Here is a 15402-nt window from a genome sequence, read left to right as displayed (position 1 = left end):
TCTGACCCGAACTGTTAACTAAAAATATTTTATTTGGAACCCCTACAGAATTGTAGTGAATCTTTACTTCTTCAGATTATCAAATAATAAAAACATTCCTCATATTTAGATTTAATTATTCTATAGCAAAAAAAAAAAAAAAAAAAAAATTTGGGGCATTAATAATGCAGAACCTGTACATTCCTTAAAACTTTCTTCAATCTTAAAAATAAAGGTTATAACTTTTAAAAGGTTTTTATTTTGTTTTTTACAGCGATGCCAAACTGTTTTTGGTTCACACAAGTATGCTTTAGTGAATAGTTCTTAAAGAACCATTAAAACATTTTAAAATCGAAACTTCTTGCACTTTCCCCCCTCTTTAAATAACTTTTTGACATTAGAAGGTTCTGTAGATGCTACAATGTACAATATACTGTGTGTCTAGATGTGTACAAAATGTTAAATTTCTACTAAGATTATACCTTCAATGCTACACAATAAGTGATTATGGTGGAAAAAAGGTACTTCAGATTATTAAAATGTTTTTCACACTAAAGAAATTGATCTGTTTGGAACTGTTCACTGCAGTGTTTGTTATAGACCCCATATGGTATTGTTGCAGAATACAAGTTTATGTGTTGATCTTTTCCATTCCATAGATATTTCTTTATGCAAAGCTTCACATTAAGACATAAAATGGTTCTTTTAGAAAATGAAATTTTTTTTTAAAAGTTTGATTAAAAGGTTATCTGGGACATTACTATATTAAAAATGTATTTTTAATAAATTGGATTCCATGGAAGGTTCTTTAATGTTAGAAAATAGTTTTTTTAAGTATTAATATATCTATTTGTTTTTAGAAGTTAATGGTTTCACATCAAATAAAGGAAACTCTGGAAAGTGTCAACTTTTTTTTCCTGAAACCTCTCACTTCTGCTTTTGACAACATCAGTGGCCTGAAGTTTTTGTGCATGTGGTGAGTCTCTCGAATTCAGAAATAGCCTTTCTGGTCAGTGTTCATGTTCAGGCAATTCTTCAGACGATGTTTTTTATAGTGTCAGGCTTATCGCGTTAAGCACAGCAGCAGACCTTGAGTTCTCATCAGCCCATTTTGAGCAAAAAAACCCCACCTGCGCATTCAGGGTCAAGGTAACATGCAATGTTTTACCCTCATGCAACTGTTTAAACAAAATGCATGTGACAGTAGATATATACATGCCAAATTGTATATCATATTCATAAAGAATGTTACTCATAAAGGCCTGCTCCCTACAAAGTTTTTTTTTTCTTTCAATCAGGATAATCTTCATATAAAGACAATTCAAAGCAATTTAAAAGCACTCGTTCTCAGAAATCAGAGCCTATGAATGACTGTAATGTGGCCTATTTTTCAAATAGCTTTCCATTGCCTTTATAAAGCGTTCTCTGGAGTGCAAAGCTCGTCTCTAAGGCAACCGAAAAGCTAAGCTTTATTAGTTTTAAAAAGGAGCAACTGCTGCCCCTATTTCCAAAAGACATTTTAAAGGCAGCAGAGTCACCGGGGTTCATGTCCTTTATCCTATATTCCTCTCTGACACTGGTATATACGCCTTTCCAACCCGACAAACTGCTCTTGTTTAGTTATTTTGCACTATACATCACCATTGTGGATCCTAAATTATGAAAATATACTATGTTATGCAAACTGTACTATTCTAAGTTCTTTCTTTCTTTCTTTCGCATTATAACCAGTGCCGATTTTATGTAATATTTGAAGAGTTAAGATGCAAAAACCTTTAAATACCATATGAAATTTTCCTCTAAAATGAACATTTTTATCAGGCTCTGTTGGTTCAGTAATTTTCCTTTTGTGGTCATTGTCATGGTCTTTAAAGTGATACCACAACATAAACAAAGGAGGCTAAGAAAATTTTTCATTTGTAATGGAATTGTCAGACCGTTTTTGCATTTGAACTCTTCATATATAACTATTTTTGTCCTGCTTATTATATTTCAAACAAAAATGGTTTTATTTTTATTTTAATTGTTTAATTGAATAGTCAAAGTTTTTTTTAAATAAATCTAGAAATAGCTATAAGTTCATTCATATTGGTTAAAGTTAACAGAATTTTAGAATCCACCATATAGAAATAAATGTACGTTGTTTCATGAAGTTATATTTTATTTATTAGTATTATATTTAACACACATTTTTGTATGTGATTATGTAGGCTGTTGCATATGCCTACACTGTTAAACATTATATAACCAATTAGTCATGACAGCATGTTTTAAGGTCATTGTAACTTATTAAACCAAGTAAATCATGTTCTAACTTAATTTTATAAGTTACACAAGCTGTTTTAAGTCAGTTTAACATAATATGAGTTCAATGCACTCACAAGGTTAATTTGATTTAGCTAAAAAATAAGGCAACCAGAATTTTTTTACAGTGTACATAAAATAAAACAATTATAAACGTTTGTCAGTCATAAGTTACATGATGATAATGTTTTAAAAATTGTTAAAGTATTTTAATACGTGATAATTAATAACATAGTCGTTAAAATAAATTAACAACAACAACAACATAGTAATAAACAGGCTGTACACCTGTTGCATGCACTAACTAAAAGAACATGCTTGTCATAGTCAAGCACATTCCCTGAGAGAGAACTTCTATCAATTCAATAGCCAAACAAGTCTAGGACGAGTAAGCTGCTGCTTATGTAAATAAAAATCCAAATAAAAAGCCCATTGTTGCATGAAAAAGTTTTTAATCTGGGGATTTAAAGTGGATCACATGCCCAGCCTGAACAACAGCGGCACGAGAGCACGCGCATTCCAGAGCAGCGTCTCGCGCATCGCTGCTTTTCCCTGAAAACTGGGGAAAATATAGATTTTTGATGGACTATTGCGGATTTCGCCCTTTGTTTATATAGTAAAACGGACACTTGTTCACTGTCGGACATGACGCATTCCTACAGTCAGCGTTCTCTCGTGATACTCGCGTTTTTAGGGATTTTGTCTTCGATAATGGCCGTGTTATCCGTCATTTTGATCTTCCAGCTCCAAACTCAACAGGCTGTTATCAAAGATTCGCCAACTTTCGTGCCAAAAGACATCACTGCGGTGTTACTGCCTGTTTCCACGGTCCTCTCAGCCTTGTCTCTGACTCTAAACTTGAGCTCAGTTGTTGTTTGTTTGCTCCACAGCTATTTTGCTACTGAAATATGCCGAGGAGAACCAGATACGCAAAGGTAATCGATTACAATGCTTGTGTAGACATCTAATATGCAAATAACGTTAAACTAGACGTGGAACGTCGAACAAATAAGTGTAACTTTTATATGAAAGGACGCCTTTCAAAGCCAAAACAATCCCCAAAAGTGTTATGACTGGACGACTGGTTAGTCACATTTACTATGGACACATCACAGTGGTGTTACCTTAAAAGTAATTGAATTGCATCTAATAAAAATTACCTTAAATGTTCTTTATTAGCATTGATGTCTTAATGAAAAATCTTGTAACATTCATTCAACCTTTGCATTCCACAAAAGGTCTTTAGATATTAGATAGGGGGAAAAGGTTATTTGAAGAATTTTTTACTCACATATACTTTAGGGAACCGAAAAAGGGCATAATTTCAGCCTCTTGCTTGTACCTTTAATAAATTCAGGAAATTTTCTTATTAAGGAATGTAAAGTGGCTCAAGTTTTCAAATATATTTTGGTGCCACTGTATTTAACATAACTGATATTTAGTGGATTTTAAAATTCCTCATTGAGCGTTGGGAAACAGAACAGCATGACTCATTGTTTCAGGTGGTCTTACAATTCTTGCGTGATTTTGAAATATGTCAATTTGTTTTGCAAATTTAGGCCCTGCTGTAAGTTCATCCTCACTTTTTCTTTATATCCTAAGGGCCGATTGGTTTCTGATGGATAGCAGGGCCGTCCGGCATGTCACCATCGGCCTGTTTTGCCTAGGAGTTTCAGTTTATTTAGCTGGTAAGTACTCAGTCCAACACCGAAACCACACAATGACACTAAATGTGCTTAAAACCTTTAATTATATTTACAATATACACATTTATAGTGTTACACCATCCTTATGTAGATTCACAATGCAAACATATTAACAAACTGTAACAAAACACCCAAACCAGCTTATAAAATATTGATCCTTACATCTTTTACATCAGATGTCATCTTTTTCACTTTTGTATCACTGGAAGCCCATTTAGTAATCAAAGTCAAAAAGTAAAAGTCATTGAGATTTCATATCCAAATTGTCATTTTATATGTCACTTTATTACCTACGATTTTGATATCTTCCTTGCAGCTGGAAATGTATATTATTAATAGCATTTTGTTACATTATACCTGATAACATTTTCCTTGAATTTACAACTTTACAGTTGTTGATTGTAACATTAACTCTTACGATGCGACTTTAAATGCTGCAGTTGCCATTTTTAAATCTGAGAATGTGGCACTTTTTATATTTTGTCAAATACAATTTTGCAGTTACATTTTTTTCATTTGCAGCAGCAACTTTATATCTTCGATTTGAGATTGTAAATCTTAGTGTGACTTCATATCTCCTAAGTTGACACTGTTAGTGATGCATTACATTTTGTATTTGTTATTGTCCTTAAATATGCAAATACATCTATCCCAATTGTAATACATTTAGCATATTTAATACATATTAACATCTGACTTAATATGCAACTTTAATGTAATAAACTTAAATCTCACAATTGTATATTTATATTTTATAAGGTGACTTTGTATCTCATAACACGACACATCCAGTTTCACAACTGCAATATTTTTATTGCAGTAACTTTAAAGTTAGCAATTTGGAATCCCACAGCTGTGACTTAATATTCTTTCATTAATTCATTTTCTTTTCGGCTTAATCCCCCTTATTAATCTGGGGTCGCCACAGCGGAATGAACTGCCAACATAACCAGCATGTTTTACGCAGCGGATGCCCTTCCAGTTGCAACCCATCTCTGGGAAACACATACACTCTCATTCACACATATACACGAAGGACAATTTTAGCTTACCGAATTCACCTGTACCGCATGTCTTTGGACTTATTGGGGAAACTAGAGCACCCAGAGGAAACCCACTCAAACACGGGGAGAACATGCAAACTTCACACAGAAATTTCAGCTGACCCAGCCGAGGCTCAAACCAGCGACCTTCTTGCTGTGAGGCGACAGCACTACCTACAGCACACTGTGTCACCCATATAATATTCTGTGATAGTTAAAATATTACATTAAATGACACTATTTCAATACTGTCCTAGAAAATTGATGTCAAATCTCGCAATTATGATTACATTTCATAAAGTGACTTCATGTAACAATAAGACTGTAAATTTCACGATTATGACATTATATATTAAATAATATAATCCATTTATATGGATACACCTTAAAAAATGGCAATGGTTGCTGATATTAATGTCCTGTTTGTGGCACATTAGTATATGTGAGGGGGCTTGAAAATAACTCATGAAATAATAACGTTAAGTTAAAACCCAAGCACACCATTGTTTTTCTTGTGAAATTCCCAATAAGTTTTATTAAGGTGTGTCCATATAATATAGCCCACCCTGTATAATAAATAATGTGAATTCATGTTATAGTCAGACAAAAAATATATATAATTTTTATTAGACAACAAAATGATTGCCTGGGTGACCAATTTTCTTAGCTCCAGAATCCAACAGGTTAAGGGAGGTTTTCTTTCAGATAAAATGCATGCTTCAGTTGGAGCTCCCCAGGGTTGTGTTTTATCTCTGTTATTATTTACTTTATATACAAATTCTTGTATAAGTTCAATTAAAAACAGATATATGGTAATGGATGCAGATGATATCGCTAGGGTGAGCCTTTTAAATGCAGAGGAGGAAGAACACGCCCTTGTTCTTGACTTTTTTTGACTGGTGTGAAAATTCAAACCTTCCGCTAAACACACCGAAAACACAAAGCAAAAACTCATCCCACAATAATTAACTGGGAACAAATTCAGTTAGTAACAAATTATAAATATTTGGGTGGGATGTATGGACTGATTGTGTAAGGAGAGTTTCAACAGAGAACATACTTCTTAAACAAAATCTTTTAATGTTGACAACACATTGTTGAACATGTTTTACAGTGCATTTATTGAAAGTATTGCAACATTTTGTGCGATCTGTTGGTATGGAAATTCTTCTGAGGCCCTTCTGAGGTCACTGGGGAAGATAACAGCCAGTAAGTTGTTGGGAATAAAACTAAAGAGCATTGATCGTACATATAAAGAAAGAGAACTAAATAAGGCTATCATGATTGTCAATGATGAGAGACATGCTTCATCAAACACCTTCCAAATGTTATGATCAGGTCATCGATATTGCATTACCAGGTGTGTAAGAAATAGGAAAAAGTTATCATTTATACCCCAAGCAATTAAGTTTTTAAATTCCTCCTCTTTCAGTACCAGTTGATGACTAGTAGGAATAGATATTTATTTAGAGTAGGGGTTCCATGTTTTTAAATGATTAAATATATATATATATATATATATATATATATATATATATATATATATATATATATATATATATATATATATATATATATATATATATATATATATGCCAAAATAAAGGACAAATAAAGTTAACCAACTAAAAATCTCACAATTATGACATTAAATATTATGATTTCATGTTACAATGAGACTGTAAATCTCACAATTATGACATTATATTTTAAATAATGTGACTTCATGTTAACATGTTACAATAAATCTCACAAATGTCAAATTTGTTTCATATTTTAATGTCAAAATGACTTTTATTTTGTAATCTTGAGGTGAAAAATGGGCTTCCATACTGTAGACTATCAACCATAAAAGTCAGTGGCACCAAGTGATAATGGCACACAGATTCATCCAGGCTTTCATCAGTGCATATTTTCACATCCCAGAGCTGTGTTTTTCTCCTCCATCCTTATGCATACCATGATCCAAAGCTCTTTTTCTGTGAAAAACAGTACATAAATTGATCATTCACAAGTCATATATTTCTCTTTCCCCCTTCACAGCCATGTCTATTTACATGGTACTGGTGTTTGAAGTGGAAACTGGTATAGCCAGTGTTTGTGTGCTGTCCTCCGGAGTTCTCGTCCTGCTACTTATCATCATTCACTCTTTAATAAGGGCAGCACGTGCAGCCAAACACTACCGCACTGATCATCTCCACACCATGTACCACAACAACCCAGAGCAAATCCGAACGTCCAATCTAAGCATTATGGAAAATCCACGAAGGCAACACAGCTTAGCCAACCTACCAAGCCATTTCATCAACCCCGCTCACATGGAACCCAAATCACAATATTCAACATCCAACGGGCCTCAGGCTCACTCTAGCGATAAAGACGGATGCAGTGGAAGCGGACGAACCCATCGGACACTTTCAACAGAGTCTGGCCTATTTCACGCTCAGGCCAAACCCTGGAACGGGGTGAACAGCGAGATGAGATCGGTGCTCGCTCGTAAAGCCACGATTAAAGATTCAACTTTAGTATGAGTGGTAATGCGTTCACTTTGGTGTCAAGATGCAATATAACGTGCCTGATTTAAAATGATATTCATGTATGTAGAGGCATGCAGCATTATTAGGCAACTAAAACACTTAAAGAAAGTCTGAAATCCATCCTTACAAACTTGATAACAAAAGATAGTGTCACTTTTAATATCATTTGTTTCTTTTTGTATCAAAAGAACCATTTCTGCTTCAAGAGTAAAATACAGTTGAAGTCAGAATTATTATCCACTCTGATTTATTGGCCCCCCTGTTTATGTTTCCCCAATTTCTGTTTAACAGAGAGATTTTTTTAAACACATTTCTAAACATAATAATTTTAATAATTAATCTCTGATAACTGATTTATTTTATCTTTGCCACGATGACAGTAAATTATATTTTACTAGATATTTTTAAGACACTTTTATACAGCTTACAGTGACATTTAAAGGCTTAACCAGGTTAATTAGGTTAACTAGGCAGGTTAGGGTAAATAGGCAATTGTATAATGATGGTTTATTCTGTAGACAATCGGAAAAAAAAATCAGGTTAAAGGGGCTAATAATTTTGTTTTTAAAATGTTTTTTTAAAAATTAAAAACTGCTTTTATTCTAGCCGAAATAAAGACTTTCGCCAGAAAAAAAATATTATCAGAAATACTGTAAAAATTTCCTCGCCCTGTTAAACATCATTTAGGAAATATTTAAAAAAAGAAGTAAATTCAAAGGGGGGCTAATAATTCTGACTTCAACTGTATATTGGTAACACTTCAGTTTCACAATAAGCGAGTGTCTTACTACCTGTTTATTATTAAGATATTGGCTGTTTATTAGCACGTGTACAGTAGACATTCTGTATGATATTATACTACATCTATTATTCTACTCAATTCTTGTTAATAAGGAGCAAATTAGGAGTTTGAGGCAAAAGTCGTAATTAATGGTTTATTAATAGTAAAAAATGTAGCTTAAAATAAAGTGACCAAAACATTTGTAGTTGCAACTAAATTTTTGAATGTCGCAATGTGAGTATCAGTTGTGATATTTCACTCATAACTTTATAATCGCTACGTTTGACTTGACATTCAGAACTTGTGACTTCATTAAATGATGTGATGTTACAATGTTATCTCAAAGCTCCTTATAGCAGTACTTGCTTCACAGCTGCAGATTGATATTTTGTATTTGTGGCTTGTGTGACTAAATCTTGCAATTGTGACTTCATATCTCATAATGTGACATTGTTACATTAAACCTAAAAAGTGCAATATTTTCTTCACAGCATTAATATTTATGACTTTTAATCTTGTAGTTGTGATTTTGCCTCCTACAACAATACATTCAAATTAGCAAGATATTGTTGCAGTTGCAGCTTTATATATTCCAATTGTAACATCAGATTCTCACAATTGACTTTGTTTCCAAATGTAACTGTGTTAAAGTTTGAAATTTAACATCCAGTTAAAAAAGTTACAACTTTAAAACTCACAATTGTCACCAGATGTTACATTACAATGTTACATACATCTTGCAACTCTGATATTTTTCTTACAATTGCAACTTTATCATTTCCAATGATCAGTTTGTACAGTATGTCCCAATTTTTAAGCCCTGAAATACAGTTAAAGTCAGAATTATTAGCTACCCATTTTAATTTCTTTTTCTTTTTTAAATATTTCCCAAATGATGTTTAACAGAGCAAGGAAATGTTCACAGTATGTCTGATAATATTTGTTCTTCTGGAGAAAGTCTTATTTGTTTAATTTTGGCTAGCATAAAAGCAGTTTTTAAATTTAAAAAAAAAACATTTTAAGGTCAAAATTATTAGCCCCTTTAAGCAATTTTCCCCCCCGATAGTCTACAGAACAAACCCTCATTATACTATAACTCGTTCACTTTGGTTGATAATTCTGACTAATAATTCCAACTCTACATCAAATAAACCTAAAACTCAAACTGTTGTAACGTCATATTGAACAAAATTAGGCCAAAAATGAAGTTTGTTACAGCAGTTTGAAATGTATAAATATGAAATATGTCATTTAACTTGCATATAAACAAAGTTGCGCAGCCATAAAGGAGTAAGTTTAAATGATACATTTGAAATTGCCATTTTAAATCTTATTCAATTAAACTTACAAATAAGCTCGTAATTAATAGTTTATTAAAAGTGAAAAGTGTAGCTTAAAATAAAGTGTGACCAAAACATTTTTAGTTGCAACTAATATTTTTAAGTTTTGAATGTCACAATGCGAGTATCAGTTGTGATATTGGAGTACTTGACATTTTGAAATTGTGACTCTTATCGAATTATCTGGTTACAATGTTATTTTAAAGCTCCTAATAGTAATACTTTTCTTTACAGCTTGTGTAACTAAATCTCCAAAGTGACTTCAGGTCTCATAATGTGACATTGTTACATTGAACTTAACAAGTGCAATATTTTCCTCACTGCAGCAATTTAATATTTATCATTTCTGACTTTTTTTTCAATTTGTTATTTTGTCTCCTACAAAGTTACATTCAAGTTAGCAAAAATATTCTTGCAGTTTCAGTTTATATATATATTCCAGTTGAAACATCACATCTTGTAATTGTGACTTTGTTTCCAAATGTAACTTTGTGTTAAAGTGTTACATTAAACATCAAGTTAAAAAATGTTATATTTCCAATTCAGTTGCAACTTCTCATTTCACAAGAACTTCAAACCTCATAATTGCCACCTCATGTTACTGTTACAATACAATGTTACATACATCTTGCAACTCTGATGTTTTTCTTACAATGGCAATTTCTTAATTTCCAATGATCAGTTTGTACAGTACATCCCCTATTCAAGGCCCTGATACACATCTAATAAACCTAAAAATCTAACTTTTGTGATGACATTTTGAACAAACTCAGGCCAAAAATGAACTTTGTTGTGCAATCTGTAATGTATATACAGAGTAATAAAATTAGCTTTTAAACAAAGATACTCAGCCATAAATGAGCAAGTTTAAATGATAAATTTAAAATTGCCATTTTAAATCTCATTTAAATAAACGTACAAATAAACTCGTAATTAATGGTTTATTAATATTGAAATATGTAGCTTAAAATAAAGTGTGACTGAAACATTTGTAGTTGCAACCTATATTTTTAAGTTTTGAATGTCGCAATGTGAGTATCAGTTGTGATATTTTAATCATAACTTTATAATCGCAACGTTTGACTTGACATTTTGAAATTGTGACTTATCAAACTGTCATGTTACAATGTTATTTTAAAGCTCCTAATAGCAATACTTTCTTCACAGCTGCAAATTGACATTTTTTTCTATTTGTGGCTTGTGTGACTAAATCCCACAATTGTGACTTCATACAGTGCTCAGCATAATTGAGTACACTCCATTTTGAAAATGAGTATTTTTATCCATTTCTCAGTGAACATAGCAATGTATTTTGGTGCATTTAAATGAAACGGATTTATTAAACGGATATATTTTAATATTTAATAAAAAATTTATATTCATATTTAGAAACTGAAAGATAATACATTTAAATTCAAGCTAAATATTGCAAAAAAATATATAATAAAATGAAATAAATGCAATGTACAAAATTTCAACTAAATATTTTTCTTCTCTTGATTTCACTCTTTTTCAAATTTGTATATATTTTTCTATAATATATAAATTTGGGTGTAATATATAATATATACATTTTCCACTGTTATCGTAAGTTATTTTGTTAGATAAGCTCCAGATTTGGCTTCAGTACTGACTAATCTAATGTACAGTTGAAATCTAAATTATTAAACCCCCTGAATTATTAGCCCCTTGTTCATTTTTCCCCAATTTCTGTTTAACGGAGAGAAGATTTTTTCAACACATTTCTAAACATAATAGTTTTAATAACTCATTTCTAATAACTGATTTATTTTATCTTTGCCATGATGACAGTAAATAATAATTGACTAGATACTTTTCAAGACACTCCTTTAAAGCTTAAAGTGACATTTAAACTAGGTTAATAAGGTTAACTAGGCAGGTTAGGGTAATTATTAAGTTATTGTATAATGATGATTTGTTCTGTAGACTATAAAAAAAATACCTTAAAGGGGCTAATAATTTTGACCTTAATGGTTTTTAAAAAAGTAAAAACTGCTTTTATTCTAGCCAAAACAAAACAAATAAGACTTTCTCTAAAAGAAAAAAAATTATCAGACATACTGTAAAAATATCCTTGCCCTGTTAAACATCATTTGGGAAATATTTAAAAAAGAAACAAATTTCAAAGGGAGTTAAATATTTCTGATTTCAACTGTAATTGCACAAATATTGTCTCGCTTATTAAACATATGGATTTAAAAGGGTGTACTTGTATATGCTGAGGACTGTATCTCATAATGTCACATTGTTACATTAAACCTACAACTGCAAAATTTTCCTCACTGCAGGAATTTAATGTTTCTCATTTGTGACTTTATATCTTGCAGATTTCTCCAACAACGTTACATTAAAATTAGCAAGATATTCTTGCAGATGTACATATTCCAATGGTAAGATCAGATTCTCGCAATTGTGACTTTGTTTCCGAATGTAACTGTGTTTAAGTGTAACATTTAAACACCAAGTAAAAAAAATTAATTAATTAAAATAAATAAATAAATTCAGTTGCAACTTCTCATTTCACAAGGACTTCAAACCTCACAATTGCCACCTTGTTACATTAGATCTTTCATCTTCAATGTTTTCTTTACAATTGCAACTTCTTAATTTCCAATATATACAGTATGTCTCCATTCCAAGGCCCTAAAATACATCAAGTGAACCTAAAAATCAAACTGTCGCAGTGTCATTTTGAACAAAGTCAGGCCAAAAAATGTAGTTTGTTACAGCAGTTTGAAATGTATAAATATGTTGAATAATTTAATTTGCATTTAAACAAAAATGCTCAGCCATAAAGTGGTAAGTTTAAATTACACATTTGAAATTACCATTTGAAATCTTATTCAAATAAACTTACCACGTTAATGCGTTCATTAGGCAGCACTATTAATAATAACATACTCAATATAATAAACAGAATTATTAGATCGCATTCTTCAAATAAACATAAAAGAAGGTAGCACAAGGGAGACAGACGGCAAAATCTAAATTAGCAATGTACCATCAGCTAGCTATTATTTATATTCTCATATATTTATATATAGGTGTAAGTAATGCTGCATGTCTGCTACATTCTTGTCTTATAAGGTGCAAAATGTGATACTTAGAGCAAAATCGGACTATTTTTACACACCTAATATAAACTTAGACGTGTAAGAAATCTAATAAATTGCTAAATAATATTGTGTAATTGTTTCTGAAACACTCTGTGTAGCTTTATACGATTGTTTTTCTTTGTTTCTTATTTGCTATAATGACATGTAAGTTTGTTGTACATAAAGGTAACATGATTGCTGCAGAAGATTATTGTCGTCTTACTTCAGTTGCAAAATAAAGGTATGGAAGAAGCTGGTCTGAATTTAGTATTTCAACTTCTCTCATTTAAAAAACAAGAGTGAAGTAAACAGCATGCAGGGTGTAAAAAGAAATTAAAAAGATGAAGCAAAACTAACCTGTTAAAATGATTTCCATGATTCAAGGTGTGACTGAAGTGTGTGCGGGTGTTTCGTTTGGATTAATCACAGCACTGAAGCCACATGCGTATTTCAAAACAGAAAAGTGAGCAAATTAAATATGAAGCAAATGAGGAAAAATTAAAGAAAGATATTAAATAATGATGTGATTTTATAAAAGCGCAAAAACAAATGGACGGCGATTACAACCTTCGTCCCTGCGAGCTGCTGATCTGTTCCTTCAGAGAAATGGCTTGCCGGAGCAGACCGTCTATGTTCTTGAAATAGAGACTACTGTTTGTCATACTTTTAACCGCACTGAAAAAAACAACAACAAAGAGAAACGGTCATGAGGTATGGTGAAGTTTTACGGGATTTAAATCAGTAGTATGATACTTCACGTAATGCATATCTTACCTGCATGCATATTCGACTGTGTAAATTGCTCCTTGACTCTGTTCCTCCCAGCTCTGCATGTCTGTCTATGAATTTAAATGATGTTAAAGTAAAACTTTTACTCATCAGGTTTTAACTATGAAGATATATATATATATATATATATATATATATATATATATATATATGTATATATATATATATATATATATATATATATGTGTGTGTGTGTGTGTGTGTGTGTGTGTGCTAAAATTACTTAAAAATTTTTGTACGCATGTATGTATATCCCCGAGGTATAATAATAATAATAATAATAAAACACATTTAGAAAAATGCATTTTAATAACAATTCTGACTTCAACTGTATACATAATAATAATAATAATACATATAAAAATGCATGTTGTTTCTTATATCCAAAGCAATACTCTAATTACAAACATAAATACAAGACAATACATTTAAATGTGTCATTTAAATATTTGTTTATCTGACCGATTTGTTTATCTGACCAATTTTTGTTGCTAATTTAAATGTCTTCAAGGTAATGTTATAATGTTATATAGCAGGCTGACATCTTAATAAGCTAATAATAATCTGCATTTTAACAATATTTAAAAAAAACTTAGAGACAAAATGTTGTAAATGTTTGTAACATGTTATGTGATTTTTCAGGATGACAAAATGTTTCATCTGCATAATGTATTATTATTTCTAGCTCTAACATAAATATAAATACACAAAATAAAACAAACATCTGTTAAGTATTATTTATTGTAGATGTAAATATAATTTAAAATGCCACCAAAATAATCTAGCTAACATAATAAAAAATATATAATCTCACTAAATGTTTCAGTAAATAAATTAAATGCATGTTTCTCATACCAAAATTTAAAAAAGGATTTGTTATTTTATTTACTTTTTTGTTGCTAACTAAATTTTCATTAGATTAATTATTTGGGGAAATAGTTCAAAAGATAATGGTTAGTTTTATATTCGCACATTCATTCAGTGACATCTTGTGACACGGTGTATTGATATTTACCATGGTACTTTGAATATTTGGTCTGAAATCACATGCAAGAATGACTTTTAAAAACAACATTAGCACTATGTGTTTGACTGAACAATATTTGATAGTCATTGGCAGCAAATATGAATTAACAATTTAGAATTAGCAAAGAGAATATTTCTGAACTGATATTGTGAAGGAGAAAGTCTGAATATGTGAATATAAAACCAACTTTACCTCAGTCAAACGAACTAGTGTCTGATCAAATGTGCTTTCTGTAACCCAGAAATAAAAGCTAATCAGTATCAAAGAAAAGTGCTGAAATAACGTACCTTATGTTGCACGAGCTCTGGCAAGGATCTCCTGACATGTTCTTGTAACCTATAAAGGGCTATTGACGGTTCATTGGCTAAAACATACATACTCTCCGTGAATTTATCAGTCACTGCAGCAGAGATAAACAAAACACGTCATTAGTGTATTTCCCTCAAGTTCACAACAAACCAGCATGACGACAAACGCACAATTAAACAGTCTAATAGATGCAATGATGTAAATTAAATCTTTAAAACGATGAAGACAAAAGTACAGCAAGTCATTGTTGACCAACACGAATCAATAGGCATACAGATTTCGAATCTATCAGCGGTACCTCTTTTTACTTTCAACTGCATTTCTTGATCCTCCATTATTATTTAAAAATAAATAAATAAACGCCTGATACGACTTTGCTTCTGTAATATCAAAACACTACTGATTTCCCTAAGATTGTGCTCCCAAGAAATCATCCGGATGAACACAAGCTCAATAAATAGTTCCTAGCCT

The 15402-nt window shown here is 31.4% G+C and overlaps 2 protein-coding genes across 4 annotated transcripts; one reads left to right on the top strand and one right to left on the bottom strand.

The window, feature by feature from the left end:
- Positions 1 to 2763: 2763 nt before the first annotated feature.
- On the top strand, positions 2764 to 13069 carry tmem221 (transmembrane protein 221). Of its 2 annotated transcripts, none has more exons than XM_087304201.1 (4): positions 2764 to 3218; positions 3886 to 3971; positions 7076 to 8174; positions 11719 to 13069. In XM_087304201.1, the coding sequence occupies exons 1-3, from the start codon at positions 2929 to 2931 to the stop codon at positions 7561 to 7563; spliced, it is 864 nt and encodes a 287-aa protein (XP_087160327.1). In that variant the 5' UTR covers positions 2764 to 2928; the 3' UTR covers positions 7564 to 8174; positions 11719 to 13069. The 2 variants fall into 2 exon arrangements, with proteins under 2 accessions (XP_087160327.1, XP_087160328.1); XM_087304202.1 differs by lacking the exon at positions 11719 to 13069 and adding an exon at positions 9192 to 10422 and having other exon boundaries at positions 7076 to 8221.
- Positions 6093 to 15358, bottom strand: borcs8 (BLOC-1 related complex subunit 8). 2 transcript variants are annotated; one of them, NM_001098247.2, is made up of 6 exons: positions 15230 to 15308; positions 14910 to 15022; positions 13581 to 13645; positions 13374 to 13481; positions 13164 to 13237; positions 6908 to 7011 (listed from the first exon to the last, which is right to left on the bottom strand). In NM_001098247.2, the coding sequence occupies exons 1-5, from the start codon at positions 15264 to 15266 to the stop codon at positions 13186 to 13188; spliced, it is 375 nt and encodes a 124-aa protein (NP_001091717.1). In that variant the 5' UTR covers positions 15267 to 15308; the 3' UTR covers positions 6908 to 7011; positions 13164 to 13185. The 2 variants fall into 2 exon arrangements, with proteins under 2 accessions (XP_087159028.1, NP_001091717.1); XM_087302902.1 differs by lacking the exon at positions 13164 to 13237 and having other exon boundaries at positions 6093 to 7011; positions 15230 to 15358.
- Between the last annotated feature and the right edge of the window lie 44 nt (positions 15359 to 15402).

The sequence above is a fragment of the Danio rerio genome, chromosome 22, assembly GCF_052040795.2.
Source record: "Danio rerio strain M-AB ecotype USA chromosome 22, GRCz13ab, whole genome shotgun sequence".
In the NCBI taxonomy this organism is placed as follows: domain Eukaryota; kingdom Metazoa; phylum Chordata; class Actinopteri; order Cypriniformes; family Danionidae; genus Danio; species Danio rerio.
The sequence above is the reverse complement of the archived record's forward strand: the minus strand, read 5'-3'. Positions and strand labels throughout refer to the sequence as shown.